At 42.3% G+C, this 15,009-nt stretch overlaps 1 protein-coding gene across 7 annotated transcripts in view; it reads right to left on the minus strand.

Annotated features, from left to right (window-relative positions):
- Positions 1–13,851, minus strand: part of APLP2 (amyloid beta precursor like protein 2) — a 34,993-nt gene extending 21,142 nt beyond the window's left edge. For 6 of the 7 annotated variants that reach the window (XM_010170119.1, XM_010170117.1, XM_029085479.1 and 3 more), the window contains exons 1-3: positions 6,046–6,213; positions 4,690–4,819; positions 3–113 (exon numbers count right to left, since the gene is read on the minus strand). In XM_010170119.1, coding sequence (XP_010168421.1) covers positions 3–113; positions 4,690–4,819; positions 6,046–6,165 — 361 coding nt within the window. In that variant the 5' untranslated portion in view covers positions 6,166–6,213. Of the gene's footprint in view, positions 1–2; positions 114–4,689; positions 4,820–6,045; positions 6,220–13,812 lie in introns of those variants that run through there. The other variant, XM_010170116.2, reaches the window with a different exon arrangement.
- Between the last annotated feature and the right edge of the window lie 1,158 nt (positions 13,852–15,009).

Here is a 15,009-nt window from a genome sequence, read left to right on the forward strand (position 1 = left end):
CTCTTTTGCCACAGTGTGCCAGTGCTGATGGCTTTCACACACATCCATCCGCTCCTTGTGGAAGAACCGACACTTCTCTGGAACCAGCAGAACATCGCTGACAAACTCACCCACTGAAAAAACAAGAAACATCCATTGTCCATCAACTTCCCCAAGAAAACAAAGCCGAGATCAGGCTTAAAACTGCCTTAAAGGTTGGGTATTTTCGTCATGGGGACAGGTCAGATCAGCAAACTTAGAGAAAAACAGAGCCTCAGAGCTTCCAAAGTAAAAATACAAAAATTACATGGACCAGTTAGAACAAGTCCAGAGGAGGCCACCAGGATGATGCGAGGGCTGGAGCAGCTCTGCTGTGAGGACAGGCTGAGAGGGTTGGGGCTGTTCAGCCTGGAGAAGAGAAGGCTCCAGGGAGATCTTATAGCGGCCGCCCAGGACCTGAAGGGGCTACAAGAAAGCTGGGGAAGGACTTTTCATAAGGGCAGTTAATGACAAAACAAGGGGAAATGGGTTTAAGCTGAAAGAGGGGAGGTTTAGATGAGATATTAGGAAGAAGTTCTTCACTGTGAGGGTGATCAGACACTGGAACAGGTTGCCCAAGGAAGTTGTGGATGCCCCCTCCCTGGAAGTGTTGAAGGCCAGGCTGGATGAGGCTTTGAGCAACCTGGTCTAGTGGAAGGGGTCCCTGCTGCTGGCAGGGGGGTTGGAACTGGATGAGCTTTAAGGTCCCTTCCAATCCAAACCATTCTGTGATTCTATGAAAAATAGGAGTAGGGGTTGATCGCTGAAACACGTGAACCCTAAGGCTGAACCGAAGGTAAAGTTTAAATGTGAGTTAATAAATAGCTGTTCGTGGAACAGACAGGATTGACCAAAGAGATTCCATGCAAATCTTTGTAAAGATTGCATCTGCATACTGAAGTTTTCAAACCACTTAATCACCAATTTCTAAACGAGCTGCATCATACCAAAGCTAGATCATTGTTGTCTGGTGCTGTACCAGCCTGGAAATTTTTTATGGGCCACGAGTGTTATCTATGTTTTCAGAATCTGATTAAGTCTTGTTTGTTTTTTGGTTTGGTTTGTTTTTTATTTTTTTTAAGCAGTTTCCAGATAGTTTAATTCAGGATCCACTGTAGTACATTCCCTGACTCGGACAGTCCTAACCAAAACACGGAGGGCTGGAAAAATAAAAACTATACAGTTCAAAATCCAGAATAGAACCAGAGTCAGTAAATACAACACATTCCAACACTTGGATAACCACAACCTCACCAGCATGATGATGTTCTGTGGCACCATCTTAAAACCAGACTTTTGCTTTTGAGAAAGGCAAGAGGTAGAGAGAGATAGAGAGAGCCAGTCTGCTCTACGGACTCTGTCTTAGTTGGACTTTAAAGCTATTTAGTCTAAATTTCCACCACAACTCAGTTTGGTACCAAAACACATCAAATCAGTATCAGAACCACACGAGCAGCTCAGAAGTCCTAATAAACACTGCTCCTGAAATACAAACCTGTGGAATTTTCTCAAACTTGATCTTTTTTCTTTCTTTCTTTCAGATTTAAATGCCACATGCAGTAATTTTGAAATAAGGAGCTATCTAGATACCCTGAGAAGACATTTGAAGTGTCATTTGAATGTCTTCAACTGAAGACATTCAGTTGAAGTGTTTCAAATCAATATACTTTGCATACCTGACCTGAAGCTTTAGGAATCCTTTGTAAAAAAATTGGAGATTTAAGGTCTTTTAAAATCAGAGAAAGTCAAAGGCTTTTCCTCATGCAGTCTCCAGGGAGCAGAATTATTTGTCCAACCAACCTTCAACATTATCTTTCCAAAATTAATTTTAATATTTTGCAGCCCCTTAGCACTGATACCAAAGGCTCACAGACACTTCTCCTATGCACTCCACACAAGTCAAGTAGAGTTCAGGGACAGATTATCTGATTATGATCGCAAGAAAATGAAATCAAAGTAGCATTCATCATCCCTTTTAAATTAGTTACATTTTAAACTAAGAGAGACAATAGAGAAATGGTATTTTTCCCTAGTTTCCTCACTCAAAACAAGCCAGTTAAAATTTTGAGTTAATAAGCCTTCCTCCTTCCCTCTCACGAGAGGTTACTCCAAAAGTTTCTGATAAGAAAGCTAAACTGACAAAAAATCAAGAGACTGTGGTTCTGGGGACTGAAGGCAGAAGAGTCAAGTTGATAAAATATTATAATCAGTAACAAAAACCAGCCATTCAACAGCTATTCTGAAAAACACTGAATCCCAGCACCTTGCTAAGACACTCTGAAGGTTCTCTCAGTTCACCTACACGTTGGAAAACTCTCCCGTGCTATGGATTAAGGGACACCTTCCCCATTCACAGCTACTGCTATCAAAAAAGAAAATAAATCCTCTTTTTTTTTTTTTTCAGATCAGAGGTGTTTCCACACCACCTAACAGCCTAGCCAGAACTGTCAGCAGTTTGTCTTTTCACACCTCACCAGACTCAGCCCTATTGTTACCTTTATTTTACAGTTCAGTGAGGGTGCTAATGGGTTCTCCTCTTCCCCCTCCTCTTCACCTTTGAAATACAAAAGAGCTTTCATTGGTTGGGGGGAGGCAGGAGAAGGTTCAACACATGGTAGGACAGTGAGATTCTACCTCAAGATAGCCTGTGCATTAACGGAGCAAGGAAGATACAGGCAGGAATAGGAACAAAAGAAAAATGGAGTTGGATTATAATCAAGAAGTCACATGCACACATCATCCATTTACAACAGGCTGCTAAAGACAACAAGAAGGTATTTTATACACATACGGACGACTGACTTGCCACTCGGAGCTGGAAACCAAAGCTGCCTTGCAGGCTGGGCCAAACAAGTCAAGAACACTGTGAAGGCCACTAATTAAACTTTGTGATTAGGTAGTTTAATGCTCATCAAATTTTAAGGCAGTGTGACTAAAATAAACTTATATTTCAGATGGAGAATAGACTTGGGGGAGGCTTATTTCTAAAACAGATGACTCCTCATAAATCCAGAGATCTGGCTTTTATCTTTATTTCCATTACAAGTTCTCAGCATCATCAGTTGGGTTTGGTTGCTTCTCAAACCTCAATTTCCACATCTATAAAGACATGCATCTTTCTCCCAGGATGTATCCACACCAAATTTTGTTTCTCATGAAGTGCTTTATGATTGTCTAGTGGAAGATATTCTTATTTTCAAGAGAAGTGTGTCCAGCAGGTCGAGGGAGGTGATTCTGCCCCTCTACTCCGCTCTTGTAAGGCCCCACCTAGAATAATGTATCCAGTTCTGGAGCCCCCAACATAAGAAAGACATGGACCAGTTAGAACAAGTCCAGAGAAGGGCCACCAGGATGATGCGAGGGCTGGAGCACCTCTCCTATGAAGACAGGCTGAAAGAGTTGGGGCTGTTCAGCCTGGAGAAGAGAAGGTTCCAGGGAGATCTTATAGCAGCCTCCCAGTACCTGAAGGGGCTACAAGAAAGCTGGGGAAGGACTTTTCATAAGGGCAGTTAATGACAAAACAAGGGGAAATGGGTTTAAGCTGAAAGAGGGGAGGTTGAGATGAGATATTAGGAAGAAGTTCTTCACTGTGAGGGTGGTGAGACACTGGAACAGGTTGCCCAAGGAAGTTGTGGATGCCCCCTCCCTGGAAGTGTTGAAGGCCAGGCTGGATGAGGCTTTGAGCAACCTGGTCTAGTGGAAGGTGTCCCTGCTGCTGGCAGGGGGGTTGGAACTGGATAGGCTTTAAGGTCCCTTTCAATCCTAACCATTCTATGATTGTCCAATGCAATATATTACATATAGGAGAACGATTCTGCAGATTTTTTGTGTTCTCCTATGTCAAACCACAAGCTAACCTGAGATATGGATACAGATTATGAAAACTGGTTTCCCACGGAATGCTCCCAGCAATCAAGACTCTCCAAGATTGCACAAGACTTCTTGCAAAACAAGTCTCTTCCAGTGGATAACTGAAAAGAGATTCAGCCAGCTGAAACTAAGCTTACTACTAAGAACACATGTGGTGCAGCACAGCGTCAGGCACAACCTACGGGTCAAAAGCCACAAGGTAAACAAGTTAAACACGTTGTCTGACTCCAGTGGGTGGACAGATTCTGGAAAGCACCACAAAATCCATTAGAGTTTAGCTCATATTCTCTCACAGTTCAAAGTGGGGACATGGGATACAGCTGCAAGAAGCAGGGCCTCTTTGAAACAGCAAAGTTTAAATATAGTCATTGAAAGAGAACAGAGGTTTCTTGCCAAGACCAAAGCAGGAAGCCTGAACACGCTCTGAGCATTTAAGTCTCCAAGGCAACAAAATATTAAAGCTCCACAAAAATAGGATCAGAGTATTAAATCCCAATGTCTTTGTGATACTCAAATACAATAGCCTTCAGGTTTTTATGGCAGTTGCAGAGAGAATGGGGATTTCTTTTTCACGCCAGGCACCATTATTCCACCACAGCTGTTATCAAGCTGTCGATCTGTTCGAGAAAGGCAGAGTTCCATCTTGTGGAAATAAAAAAGTGTTTAAGTGGAAGCTGGATGTGGAAATGGCAACCTGATATGAGAGAAGCCTTATAAACTCAGTCATTCTCTCTCTGAGATGCCAGGAAGCGATTCTTTGCTCCTCCCAGAACGCACAAACACATCACACCACGCGCTTACCCAGGCACTTGTAGGGCACGACAATGTGAGTGTGGTCCTTGCACTGCTTCTTCCCTCTCTTGCACCAACTGTCGATGCTGACAGGTTGATTGGCTTCCACAACGTTCGTAATCTGCAGGTCTGGATACATCTGTTGAACAAGACACAGAGAGAGGTTCTTCTCCAGAAAGGGCAAAGAATGTGCAAAGTGGCTCCTCACTAGAAGAAGCGAGGCTGATTCTCTACACGAAACCAAGTTCGAATTTACACGTGGACACACATTCTCCTCTGGCTCAAGCTTAACAACAGCTGAAGACATAAAAAAGGCCCCAGCTGTTTGTCACACAGGGTTTGAGAAATGGAATGTGTCATCACTTCTTTGTGGCAGGAGCAAGCCAGGTCAGGGGCCAAAGCCTCCATCAGCACTAAGCTTTGCATGGCAGTAGAGGAGTATTTATCTCTGCTACGCTGTCTGGTGCAGGATGATAACCTCTGGAAGAGGCCAATCACCAAAATATAGGGTTTAGTAACACCTCCAGGCTCTCTTGTCACTTGTCAACCTAATATGCACCTACCTCCTCGGGTTTCCTTATGCCTGCTCCATTTCTGAAGTATTAATATGATCTCTACATCCTGCTCGAGTTCTCAAGCCCAGGCACTGACTTATATTTAGGCTTCCGCCACGTGAACCAAATGGAGCCCCAGTTATATCAGCCTTGTAAAACAGTTTTCAACATTTTCCAGTCCAAACATGGTGTGCTTTATCACCTTCCCATTTTAAAAACAAACATTCCTGATGGTATTTTACGTGCCTGTCAATTCAGAGGAGCAATTAAAGACACTTATCAAGGCAAATATGCTACAGTGTATCTGGAGCACATGGAAAGGAGATGATGTTTTTTACAATGAAGCACAAGGAGCCTAAAAATACTGTCAACATTCTGATGAAAATATTTTTCTAATATTCTGGTTGATCTGAACTATGTCAGGTTCCCTTTCGCACAGACACAGAGCAGATGCTGGTTAACTGGGTCAGAGGCAGAAACCCCTGCAAAGACAGACACAGGTACCTCTCTGACTTAGGGACCACAGACTTTCTGTGGCAGTGTTAAGCTGATCTCAATCAGAGGTGGCTCCTAAATCCCACTGCAGCTTCATAGAATCATAGAATGGTTTGGGTTAGAAGGGACCTTAAAGATCATCCAGTTCCAACCCCTCCCTGCTCTTCCTGGGCAGTAACACAGTGAGACAGTTCAGGGAACTGAGCTAGACCAACACAAGCCAGTCTCCTGCAGGGTTAATTTGCTACAGACCAGCTAAATTGGAATCCAATTCCTTAGCAGCAGTGAAGATTGAGGATCACACAGAAAAACTCACCTCCTGGCAGTACTGCAGAATCTCTTCCTTTCTTCTAAAGCAGCTCTTGGTCCCGGAAGTGTCAGGTTCCCATTTCCCAGTCTGGATATTCACATGCATATTTAGCTTCCCACAGAACATGGCAATTTGAGGCTCTGCCACCGCAAACCCTGTCCCAGCATTGGCTGCCAGTGCCTGTGAAGACAAAATGAAAACAAAACATGTTGATTGCTTTATCTGATCAAAAGCAGAACAACTCAAAGAACCAGAAACCCTCTGGCATCTTCTCAAGAGAGCTCCAGCTTAATCCAGATAGCAGTGGAGTCTTGCAAACTTATTTTGTAACCATATTCCTTCAAGCTGGTGAGCCCACACCAAGTTTTCACCAGAAAGGTGTTTGCTTTTCCAAACTCTGTTTTTTATTATTGCAACAACAGCTTACCAAAACCAAAAACAAGAGTAATGCCCACTTAAAGGCTAAAACAGATGTTTGAAAAACTTAAACCAATATTTGAAGATAAATATCTATTAACTTTTGGTAGATAACACCTCTGTGAGGTTACACACAAAGCGGGTATTGCTGCTACTGATAAAACAACAACTTCCAGCTACATGAAGCCTGCTCAGAGTTTGAAACCCAGGTGTTTCTCCCAAAATCTTCAACTATTTGGGATAGAAACACCTAAGCTTCTTGTTCAAACATATGAGTGAACTGGAATTCTGCTGAAGCAGAAAAACACAGCTGTGGCAAGCAGCTCCTCAAAGCCTGTTGTCTCTCGTTCAGTGCACTCCTGTGGGTATTTGTACTGCCTGGTTTCTGCTGTGAGTTCTGTGCACTTCCCACCCTGCACTAACAGACAAAAACCCGACAAGGCAGACCCACATGCAGGTCAAACTGCAGACTGATCAATGAAAACAAGGTCAGGTTCCCTTTCTGAAACCTCGCTGGCTGACCAAAAGAAGAAAAAAAAAAAGGGATTAAATTAAATTGCAGAGTTGGGGTTTTTCTGAAAAGCCTGAGTGGAAGCTGGGAGCTGAACATCCTCTCCCTGCACAACGACGAGCTGTTGGAAGAGATAAAAATAACAGAAGAGAAGAGGTATGAGGCAAAAAACAGATGAACTCTTAAATCGAAAGGCCTTTAAGGTGTTTAGGGGAATGAAATCTGTTTCAACTACTTGAGACAAGGCAGATTAGACTCAGCAATACACAAAGGCTTCAAGGCACCACTGCCCCAGAGTTGCTTTGGTTTTTTTCCTGGCAGGCAGCAGATCCCAGTCCACCAGTCCTGCCTTCATATTTAACTTTTCATGCACTCAAAAACACATATATTACTGTGGGCACTGTTTGTTCCCTACCGCCTGCTGATCCCCATCAACTTTTATCAATACATATATGCTTAAAGCAAATAAAAAGAGCCAAGAGAAGAATTCAGCTGGATAACCCCTGTGTGCAGCTCCTAGTTGCTGAATATTAGGGAAAAAAAAAATTAACTCCATTAGAATTAGCTCGTTTCTCCCCCTCCCTGTTTACACACAAAATCACTGCCTGGAGATAACATATTTCAACAGACAGAGAGTCAAAGAATGTTCAGTGCTGAACACATAGTGCTTGGGGGGTAAGACCAACCTGAGCCACAAAAGCATAAATTCACATCTTAAATTCAGAAAAATTACCCCTGGAGTTTTAAGAATTATTCAACTGCACATCATTTAATAGAAACCATCTTATGCCCCCTCCCTGGAAGTGTTTGTGGTCAGGTTGGATGAGGCTTTGAGCAACCTGGTCTAGTGGAAGGTGTCCCTGCTGATGGCAGGGGGGTTGGGACTGGATGAGCTTTAAGGTCCCTTCCAATCCAAACCAGTCTTTGATTCTATGATTATACAAGTGGCTTCTATTTCCTCTAACCCTTTCACCCAACAGACACCCACAAGAGCAAGTTTTAGCACAGATCACAAAGTAATAAAATACTGGACTATATATAACAGATTCTGGCATCGATGTTCCTGTAACAAAATGCTTCCAAGTTCCTACGTACTTAGATACTTTCACATTTAGTGTAGGTACCCTTGTTGTGCTCTGTCCTGACAGAGAGGAGACAGTTACACGCTTCGGATACAGGAGGACTTGTGATATATTCTCTCAGGCTGGGTAACAGGGTGTTACGACTTTGTTCTTTCAGAAATCAAACTGTTTCATAAACACGTGCTCCTAACAAGTGCCGACTGATACCATTTGGCAAAGCCAAACGTGGAATGATCCTTCATAACTCTATAAACACACATATGCAAACTTTCTTAAGAGGGTTTTTTTAATCTCTCTGCAAACAAACACCACTTTGGTACCAACAACCACTTTGCAGAGAGCACAAGGCTTGACATGTTAAAGGAAACAACCCACAACACTAGTTTGTTTCACGACAACACTACAACTACAGCCAAGATTCAAGCTGAACTCTGAGAAGAGCAAAAAGAAATGCAAGATCAAGTATGCAGAAAGCATTAACCCTTCTAAAAAGAGAATCCAAAGAGAATAAAATGGATGTGTTAGGAATGGTTTGGAGATCATTAGCACTGCCTCTGCTGGAATATCTTGAAAGTGTTGAAATAGCAGGTTGCCGATTCCGTCCTCGTCCTAGAAGGAGCACTTAAATTAAACAAAGATCTTTACGTCCACACTATAAGAACTCTGGATTTATTAGCCATGGAGCCTGGTATGGTGAATGGAGAAACAGAGAGTTCCACAGCTGGACTGAAAATCAGTGCAGAGGAGATGCAGTGCCAGGTTTGCTATGATTTGGGTGCAATATATTTTCGACAAGGATCTGTGAAAGCCAACCTCACAAGGATGCAGCAAAATAAGGTAACTGCATCAGCAAAGAGGTGCAGGCGCCGTCCCGAGAGGCAGAAATACCCATCAGTAATCCATTTGGAACAACTCTTGCATGAGCAGAACTCCTGTTCAAACACATACCAACCTCCTGAAATCATGACCACCCCCTATTTACATCCTGATGAGAGCTCCTGTTTATTTTTGCTGTCTCTCTCTCTGGCCTCACACCTCAGCACCGTGGCAAAGGTATTGCTCCTCCTCCTCCTTTAAGCTTGCTCAAATAGTTCCCCTATCAGCAGAGTGCTGTTGCCTTAGTTACCAGAACAAGTTAAACCCCAATTCACAGCTGAACAAACGAGACTAATTACTTGCTTGATTTCATCACTTTTAATCAAAATGGAAGAAGAAATCTTTGCTTGAATTGCTCCGGTGAGTAAGTTTAATGAACTTTGATATCCACAGGTTGAATCTTTACCCCCATTGCCTGCAAAGTAAGATTTTTGAGTAATGACCTTTCATTTTTCACCACAGACAATCCACTCCAGCATCAGTTACTTAATTTAGCATTTTTATCTCATTGTACCTGGAATGAGGCAATACAGCAAGTTTCAGCTCTAACGGCGGTGGCCACACCTTTAACGCTGCTACGTAAGCAGTGAAGAAAGTCACCTGTAAGAGTTTTTTTGGGGCAAATCTGTTGTTCCCCATGATTCCTTTCAGTATATAAAAAATAAAAGCAGATCACTCAGGCTGACGATGCCTGAGGTTAGCTAGTCTAGATTCAAGCATCACTGTGCAAAAGGAAGGTTGGGGAACATGTAAGCCAGCACGAAGCTTGGGATAAAGCCATGTCCTTCGTTAAGCTCTTTGGTACTTCAGAGGATTCACCCCGTTCCACATTGCAGAGGGATGAACAAACTGACAGCACATTTTTCTTTGGGAGTTTCCCAGCCGTAAATGGAAGCAGCTGCCTCTTTTAATGCTGGAGAGCAACAATTCAATCTCTTAAATAAGCAGACTGGCAGCTCAGGATGGGCAACGTACACAGAATGGCAGAGAGTTCATCCAGTTGTGTACGGCCTCGGTGAACATTATTTTAGTAGCTATTATCCTATTAATATATATCCACAACATGAAAGCCAGAGGAATGTTACCTGGGAAAAGACCATTACATAAAACATTACTTTCTTCACTGGCTCTCACATTTACAGGATGTTTCATGATCAATTCCACTACTCTGCCTTTTGGTGTAATTCTGTAAACCAGTTTGCTTTCCAGGACCAAATAAGTATTTGATCCCATAAACACATAAATCTCTGGCCAGCTAATGTCAGTTAAATTCCTCACCCTGTCACACACTGCCTGATTTATGGTCCCAAAACACTGGAATTCAAATCTTTAAATCATCTTCTCCTCTGATGGAAGTGTCTCTGTCCGAGTATCCTGTCTTTTATTTACTACCAGCTTCTTCCAAATTCCAACAGCACTTTTGGTCCATCAGCTTTCCCCATCCAGAGCCCTGGGTTCTATACTCTTAAAAATGGTTGTGCCTTTTCTTCCTGCAAGCATCTCAAAGGAGGGATGCAAGGCTAGAGAGATTATGGGGGTCACACAGCACGATGATGCTCTTCAGGGAGGATTTTTTTGTGAATTTAAAATGTTTCTGCCTCTACTACAATGCTGGGAACAACAATGTATAGGAATTCCTATGGACTTAATAGAGAGATTATGGGGGTCACACAGCACGACGATGCTCTTCAGGGAGGACTTTTTTGTGAATTTAAACTGTTTCTGCTGTCTAGTGTGCCTCTACTTCAATGCTGGCAACAACAATGTATAGGAATTCCTATGGACTTAGGTAAAATAAGGAGTATTTCACATCTCCCCCCCCAAAAAACGTATGCATTACATTGCAGTTCAGGTTCAAAAAGGCATAAATATGAAAAATATACTTATTTTTCTTGCCTTGTATTTCCAGGATCTGTTAAACCCCATTACAACATATTTTATTGAGCATGCTCTCTATCCAGCTCCCTATTGAATGCTGTTCAGGAAATCCTGCTGGTCCTGCTGCTGGGGACTTGAGGATTGAACAGTGACTGGAGTTTCTATTTTGTGAAGAGAAGTTGATCATTAGATTTCACAGAAATGAGGTTTCGAGAGCTTTCCTTTGTAGCACAAAGCTATCTGCAAAACATCACATTTAACTGCATTCTGAATTTTCTATGAGGTCAAACATGAGAGTAACCTTGCCCATCTGATCAGATGAGTCAGAATGTGAGTCTTTATTCCAGCATAACCAGAGTGGATGGGAGCTGAGCAGGAAATCTTTGATTCCTTTCTCATTTATGCTAAAGAGTGATCACGTTTGGTGTGAACATGTCAGTTCTTTGGTACGTGCCCTCCCTGTTGCACAAGCAGGATGAGAGATGCTGGCCTTGGTTACAGGGCAGAAGGTCTGCAAAGCTTGAGAAATATCAAGAACCTGCAAAATAATACTCATACTGCTCGTGCTTTCCATCAGGTTTCCTCTGCAGCAATACATGAGCAACCCTGGCTGGATAAAACCATGGAAGATTAAGTTGCTTGACAAACTGAAACTCCAGCCTCTAGGATTTATAAGCTGCTGAAAAAAAAAAAGCTCTGATTGTGAAATGCATTGACTTGGTGGCCAGAGAACAGAGATTAATAGCTGCTGAGGGCATTCACTGCCTCCAAAGAAAAGGCACAGGATTGTCTGCAGGTCAGATCACATTTCCTGCTCAGAAGAGTTACAAGTATTCCACAACTGACAAAAAAAATGCCAGGTAGTACTTTGAAAAATTACTTAGCTGTTTGTTTTTAATTAAGCGAAGCCCCTCAAAAGTAATACAGCTTATTAAATCAGAATGTACATGATCCACAACCTGAGGGACTGCAGAACATGCTGTTCTGTACAGTCTCTAGACAGATAAATTATGCTTCCCACCTTCACTTAATTAAAGAAAAAAGAAAAGAAAGAAGCTTTTATGGATTTTTTTTTTTTTTTAAATATACATTTCCTATTCTATCTGGAACACAGAGGTGTCAACACTGCAACTCTTCCTATGCCAGTGGAATATCCACAGATACGGAGGATAAAAATTGAACTGATTCAAGACCACTGAGGAATTCTAACAGTTCCTTTGATAAAAAAAAAAAAGAGTCTTGTTACCTTATCAGCCTTCCTGTGAGCAGAACCCTTGATGGCTGTCGCTTTTAATCGTCTGAGTACTCTTAACTTTTCACCCTTTCCTTGGCTGAAAAATTGGTACGCACATTTTGTGCGGGGACTTGACTGCTTTGAAGCCCAGAGTTAATGCTTTCTACAAAGCTGAATGAAGTTCCTGGGCATTTCTCCTTCCATGCGGAGAGGCCAGCCCTTAGTAAAATAAAAATTAAAATTAAAAACCAAACCAAATCAAGAAGAGATGTTGCAGTCACAACTCAACCACTGCCATCCGATGTGAAGCGTTTGAGCTGAAGCTTTTGGAAGGAGGAACAGCTGGGTTGGAAATATAGAGCTAAGCCTTCCTGAGTCTCAACCATTCCCTTAAACAATGTTCACTGCCATGAATCTCACCTGTGAATTAATGGTTTATGGCAAGCTACAAGACTTCAATTAAAAAGCGAGGGAAGTTGGCAGAAGGAATTTCCTCACAAGAAACTGAACAGAATCCTTAAAATTCCCCTGGTTTGGGATTTATAACTTGTAAACATGAACGGAGCTTTCAATTTGTGCTTCAAGTTGTGTTTCACGCTTTGTTTTCCTTCGCTTCTCTTCCTGCTTTTATTCAGCAGATAGGTGGCTTGAACCCAGGAAGGCTAATGAATGCCTGACGCAGCAGGCAGTAAATCTACAGACTAGCAGCTCATCCTAGCTTTATTGCTTTATTTTTTTTTAAATTGCTGATAATTACAATAATGCACATGGGCACAGGTCCAAGACAGGAAGAATTATTGTCTGCAGGCAGATCTGGTGTGAGCTGATAATACCAGCCTGTGTTTGCTTTTGAATTTAAATGGCAGAAATCTCAGTAAAGTAGTCTTTGGCTTACTTTAACTTGCTGGAAGGGGTGGAGTTCTCATCTGCTCTCATCCTTTATTGACTTTTGTGGGAGAAGATTCTGCACCAGCACAGAAAACTGGAAACAAAATGCAGGAGCTGCAGTGCTCGGGTGCAGTTTATATTTAGACAAGTCGCTGTTGGTGGCTAACACGCAGCCTCCAACACTCGGAAGTCTGGGGACAATAATCTATGTACTTTCATATGTGCTGACAGCAACCGCAGCATTACAAAGAGCAAAACACTGCTGGAGCCTGAAGCATTCCTTACTGCCTTTTTTTTTTTGTACCTTTCTCTGCCTTTCTGCAAAAAAAAAAAAAAAGGAAGATTTCCAAGTACCTGTGACTCAGGGGCAGCCTCGTTGTCCTTGGAATTTGTACTAACGAGGTAGCAGATTATTTCCTTCTCCTCCTCTAGTTTATTATGCTCCATAAACCAAGTCTACATGAGCCATTGGGTAGATAATCTGCCTGTCAAGACATTTACACTCAGGAACTGCCACACTCAGACAGGGAAAGCAACACTGCAGGCAGTACAGGCACGTAGCTAGTCTCAGGGAGCAGCCATCAAACTCAGTAAAGCCACGGTTCAGCGTAGTCTTGGCTTCCTGAAGTTGTTTGCGTAACATGGTTGCCTTTGGCATCCTCTTTTCTATCCCTAGAGAGACAAAGTTCAGAACAACTCAGTTGGAACATTCCCTGAACAAATGTTAATGTACCCAGAACTGTGTTAAAAAAATAAGAAAAGATTAATTGTTAGGCTTCAAGCTTTCAAAACTACAGCTTGTATGTAAGGGCTGGGACTGGAATAGCTCACTGCAAGTCACCCTAAAAATACAAGGGTGAGAGAAGAGGCAGGCAGTACTCTTACACTATTAAGAAGCCTTCCAGAGTGCACAGGTAGATCCAAATACGCTTCATCAGTCAGGCTGCCTTCCCCTAGTCACAAGGACACGAGGAACAATTTTCATGCAAAGTATCAGACGGCTGCAGTTCCGGCCACTTCCTTCCCTTCTCCAGCAAAATACAGCAACGGGGCTATTTAAAGGACCTTTTTCACGGAGGGATTCTCAGTTATATTACAGCACATGGAGCAAGACCTATTTATTACCGGGCTAAACTAAGGCACAAAGTCAAGTGACTTGCCTAAGGTCACCCGTCAGTGGGCTCAGCCCGGGTTAATCCTCAACCCCTCATCGCTCCAATCTGTGTCATCATTCTGACTTGCACAGCAAGACTAATTACTGCTTTCCCACATGAATTATTGGGGCACTTGAACCACAGAGACTCAAGATGCCTTGTTAGGTAGCCAGCAAGAGAAAACTTCAGTGCAAGTTAATGTGGACACTGAAGTTCTACTGAAGAACAAGCCCACGGGGTGATTTTGCTTTCCTGGACAATTGGATCCAAAACACAACATAGGAAAAGTTGCTATGATTTAAGAGAGTTTCACTCCACTTAGGAAAAATAATTTAACTTTCCTTTCAGAGCTAGTTTTCATTACTGAGCTGACTGTAAATATGAACTACCACTGTTCAGAGCATAAAGACTTCACTGACAACAGCACACACACAGAGGAGCACTGAGATATGCTATTTTATAAGCAGTTTCTCCACATGGTTCAATAACAAGTCCTCTCCATCTCAAGCCACTTCAGCTCCGTAAGAGTTAGGGAATATAGTCACTGCAGTTACCAGGATACAGAGATTCCATAATACACAAGAAAATACATTTACAAAATCTCTCCATTGCTTCAAAACAATTTGTTTGAAGCAAAAAATAACTTCTGGACTTAAAACACATCACAAAAACACACACACACCACCTGTCCATGAGCTTTCAGAGTGGACAAAACTGACAGAAAAGACACTGAGATAATAAATTCTTAATATCAGGCAGGCAAAAACCAAACCTTTACTATTGATTCAAAAAGATTTAGCATTCCAGGGGGGAATAAAACAAAACTAAACTAAAAAAAACCCAACAACAAAAGCTCCCCCAAAACAGCATGAATATTTGTTTGAGAGATCTTGAAACCTCCCCCAAGAATATTTGTTTGAGAGATCTGGT

The sequence above is a fragment of the Antrostomus carolinensis genome, unplaced genomic scaffold (genome assembly GCF_000700745.2).
Source record: "Antrostomus carolinensis isolate BGI_N321 unplaced genomic scaffold, ASM70074v2 scaffold34886, whole genome shotgun sequence".
Classification (NCBI taxonomy): domain Eukaryota; kingdom Metazoa; phylum Chordata; class Aves; order Caprimulgiformes; family Caprimulgidae; genus Antrostomus; species Antrostomus carolinensis.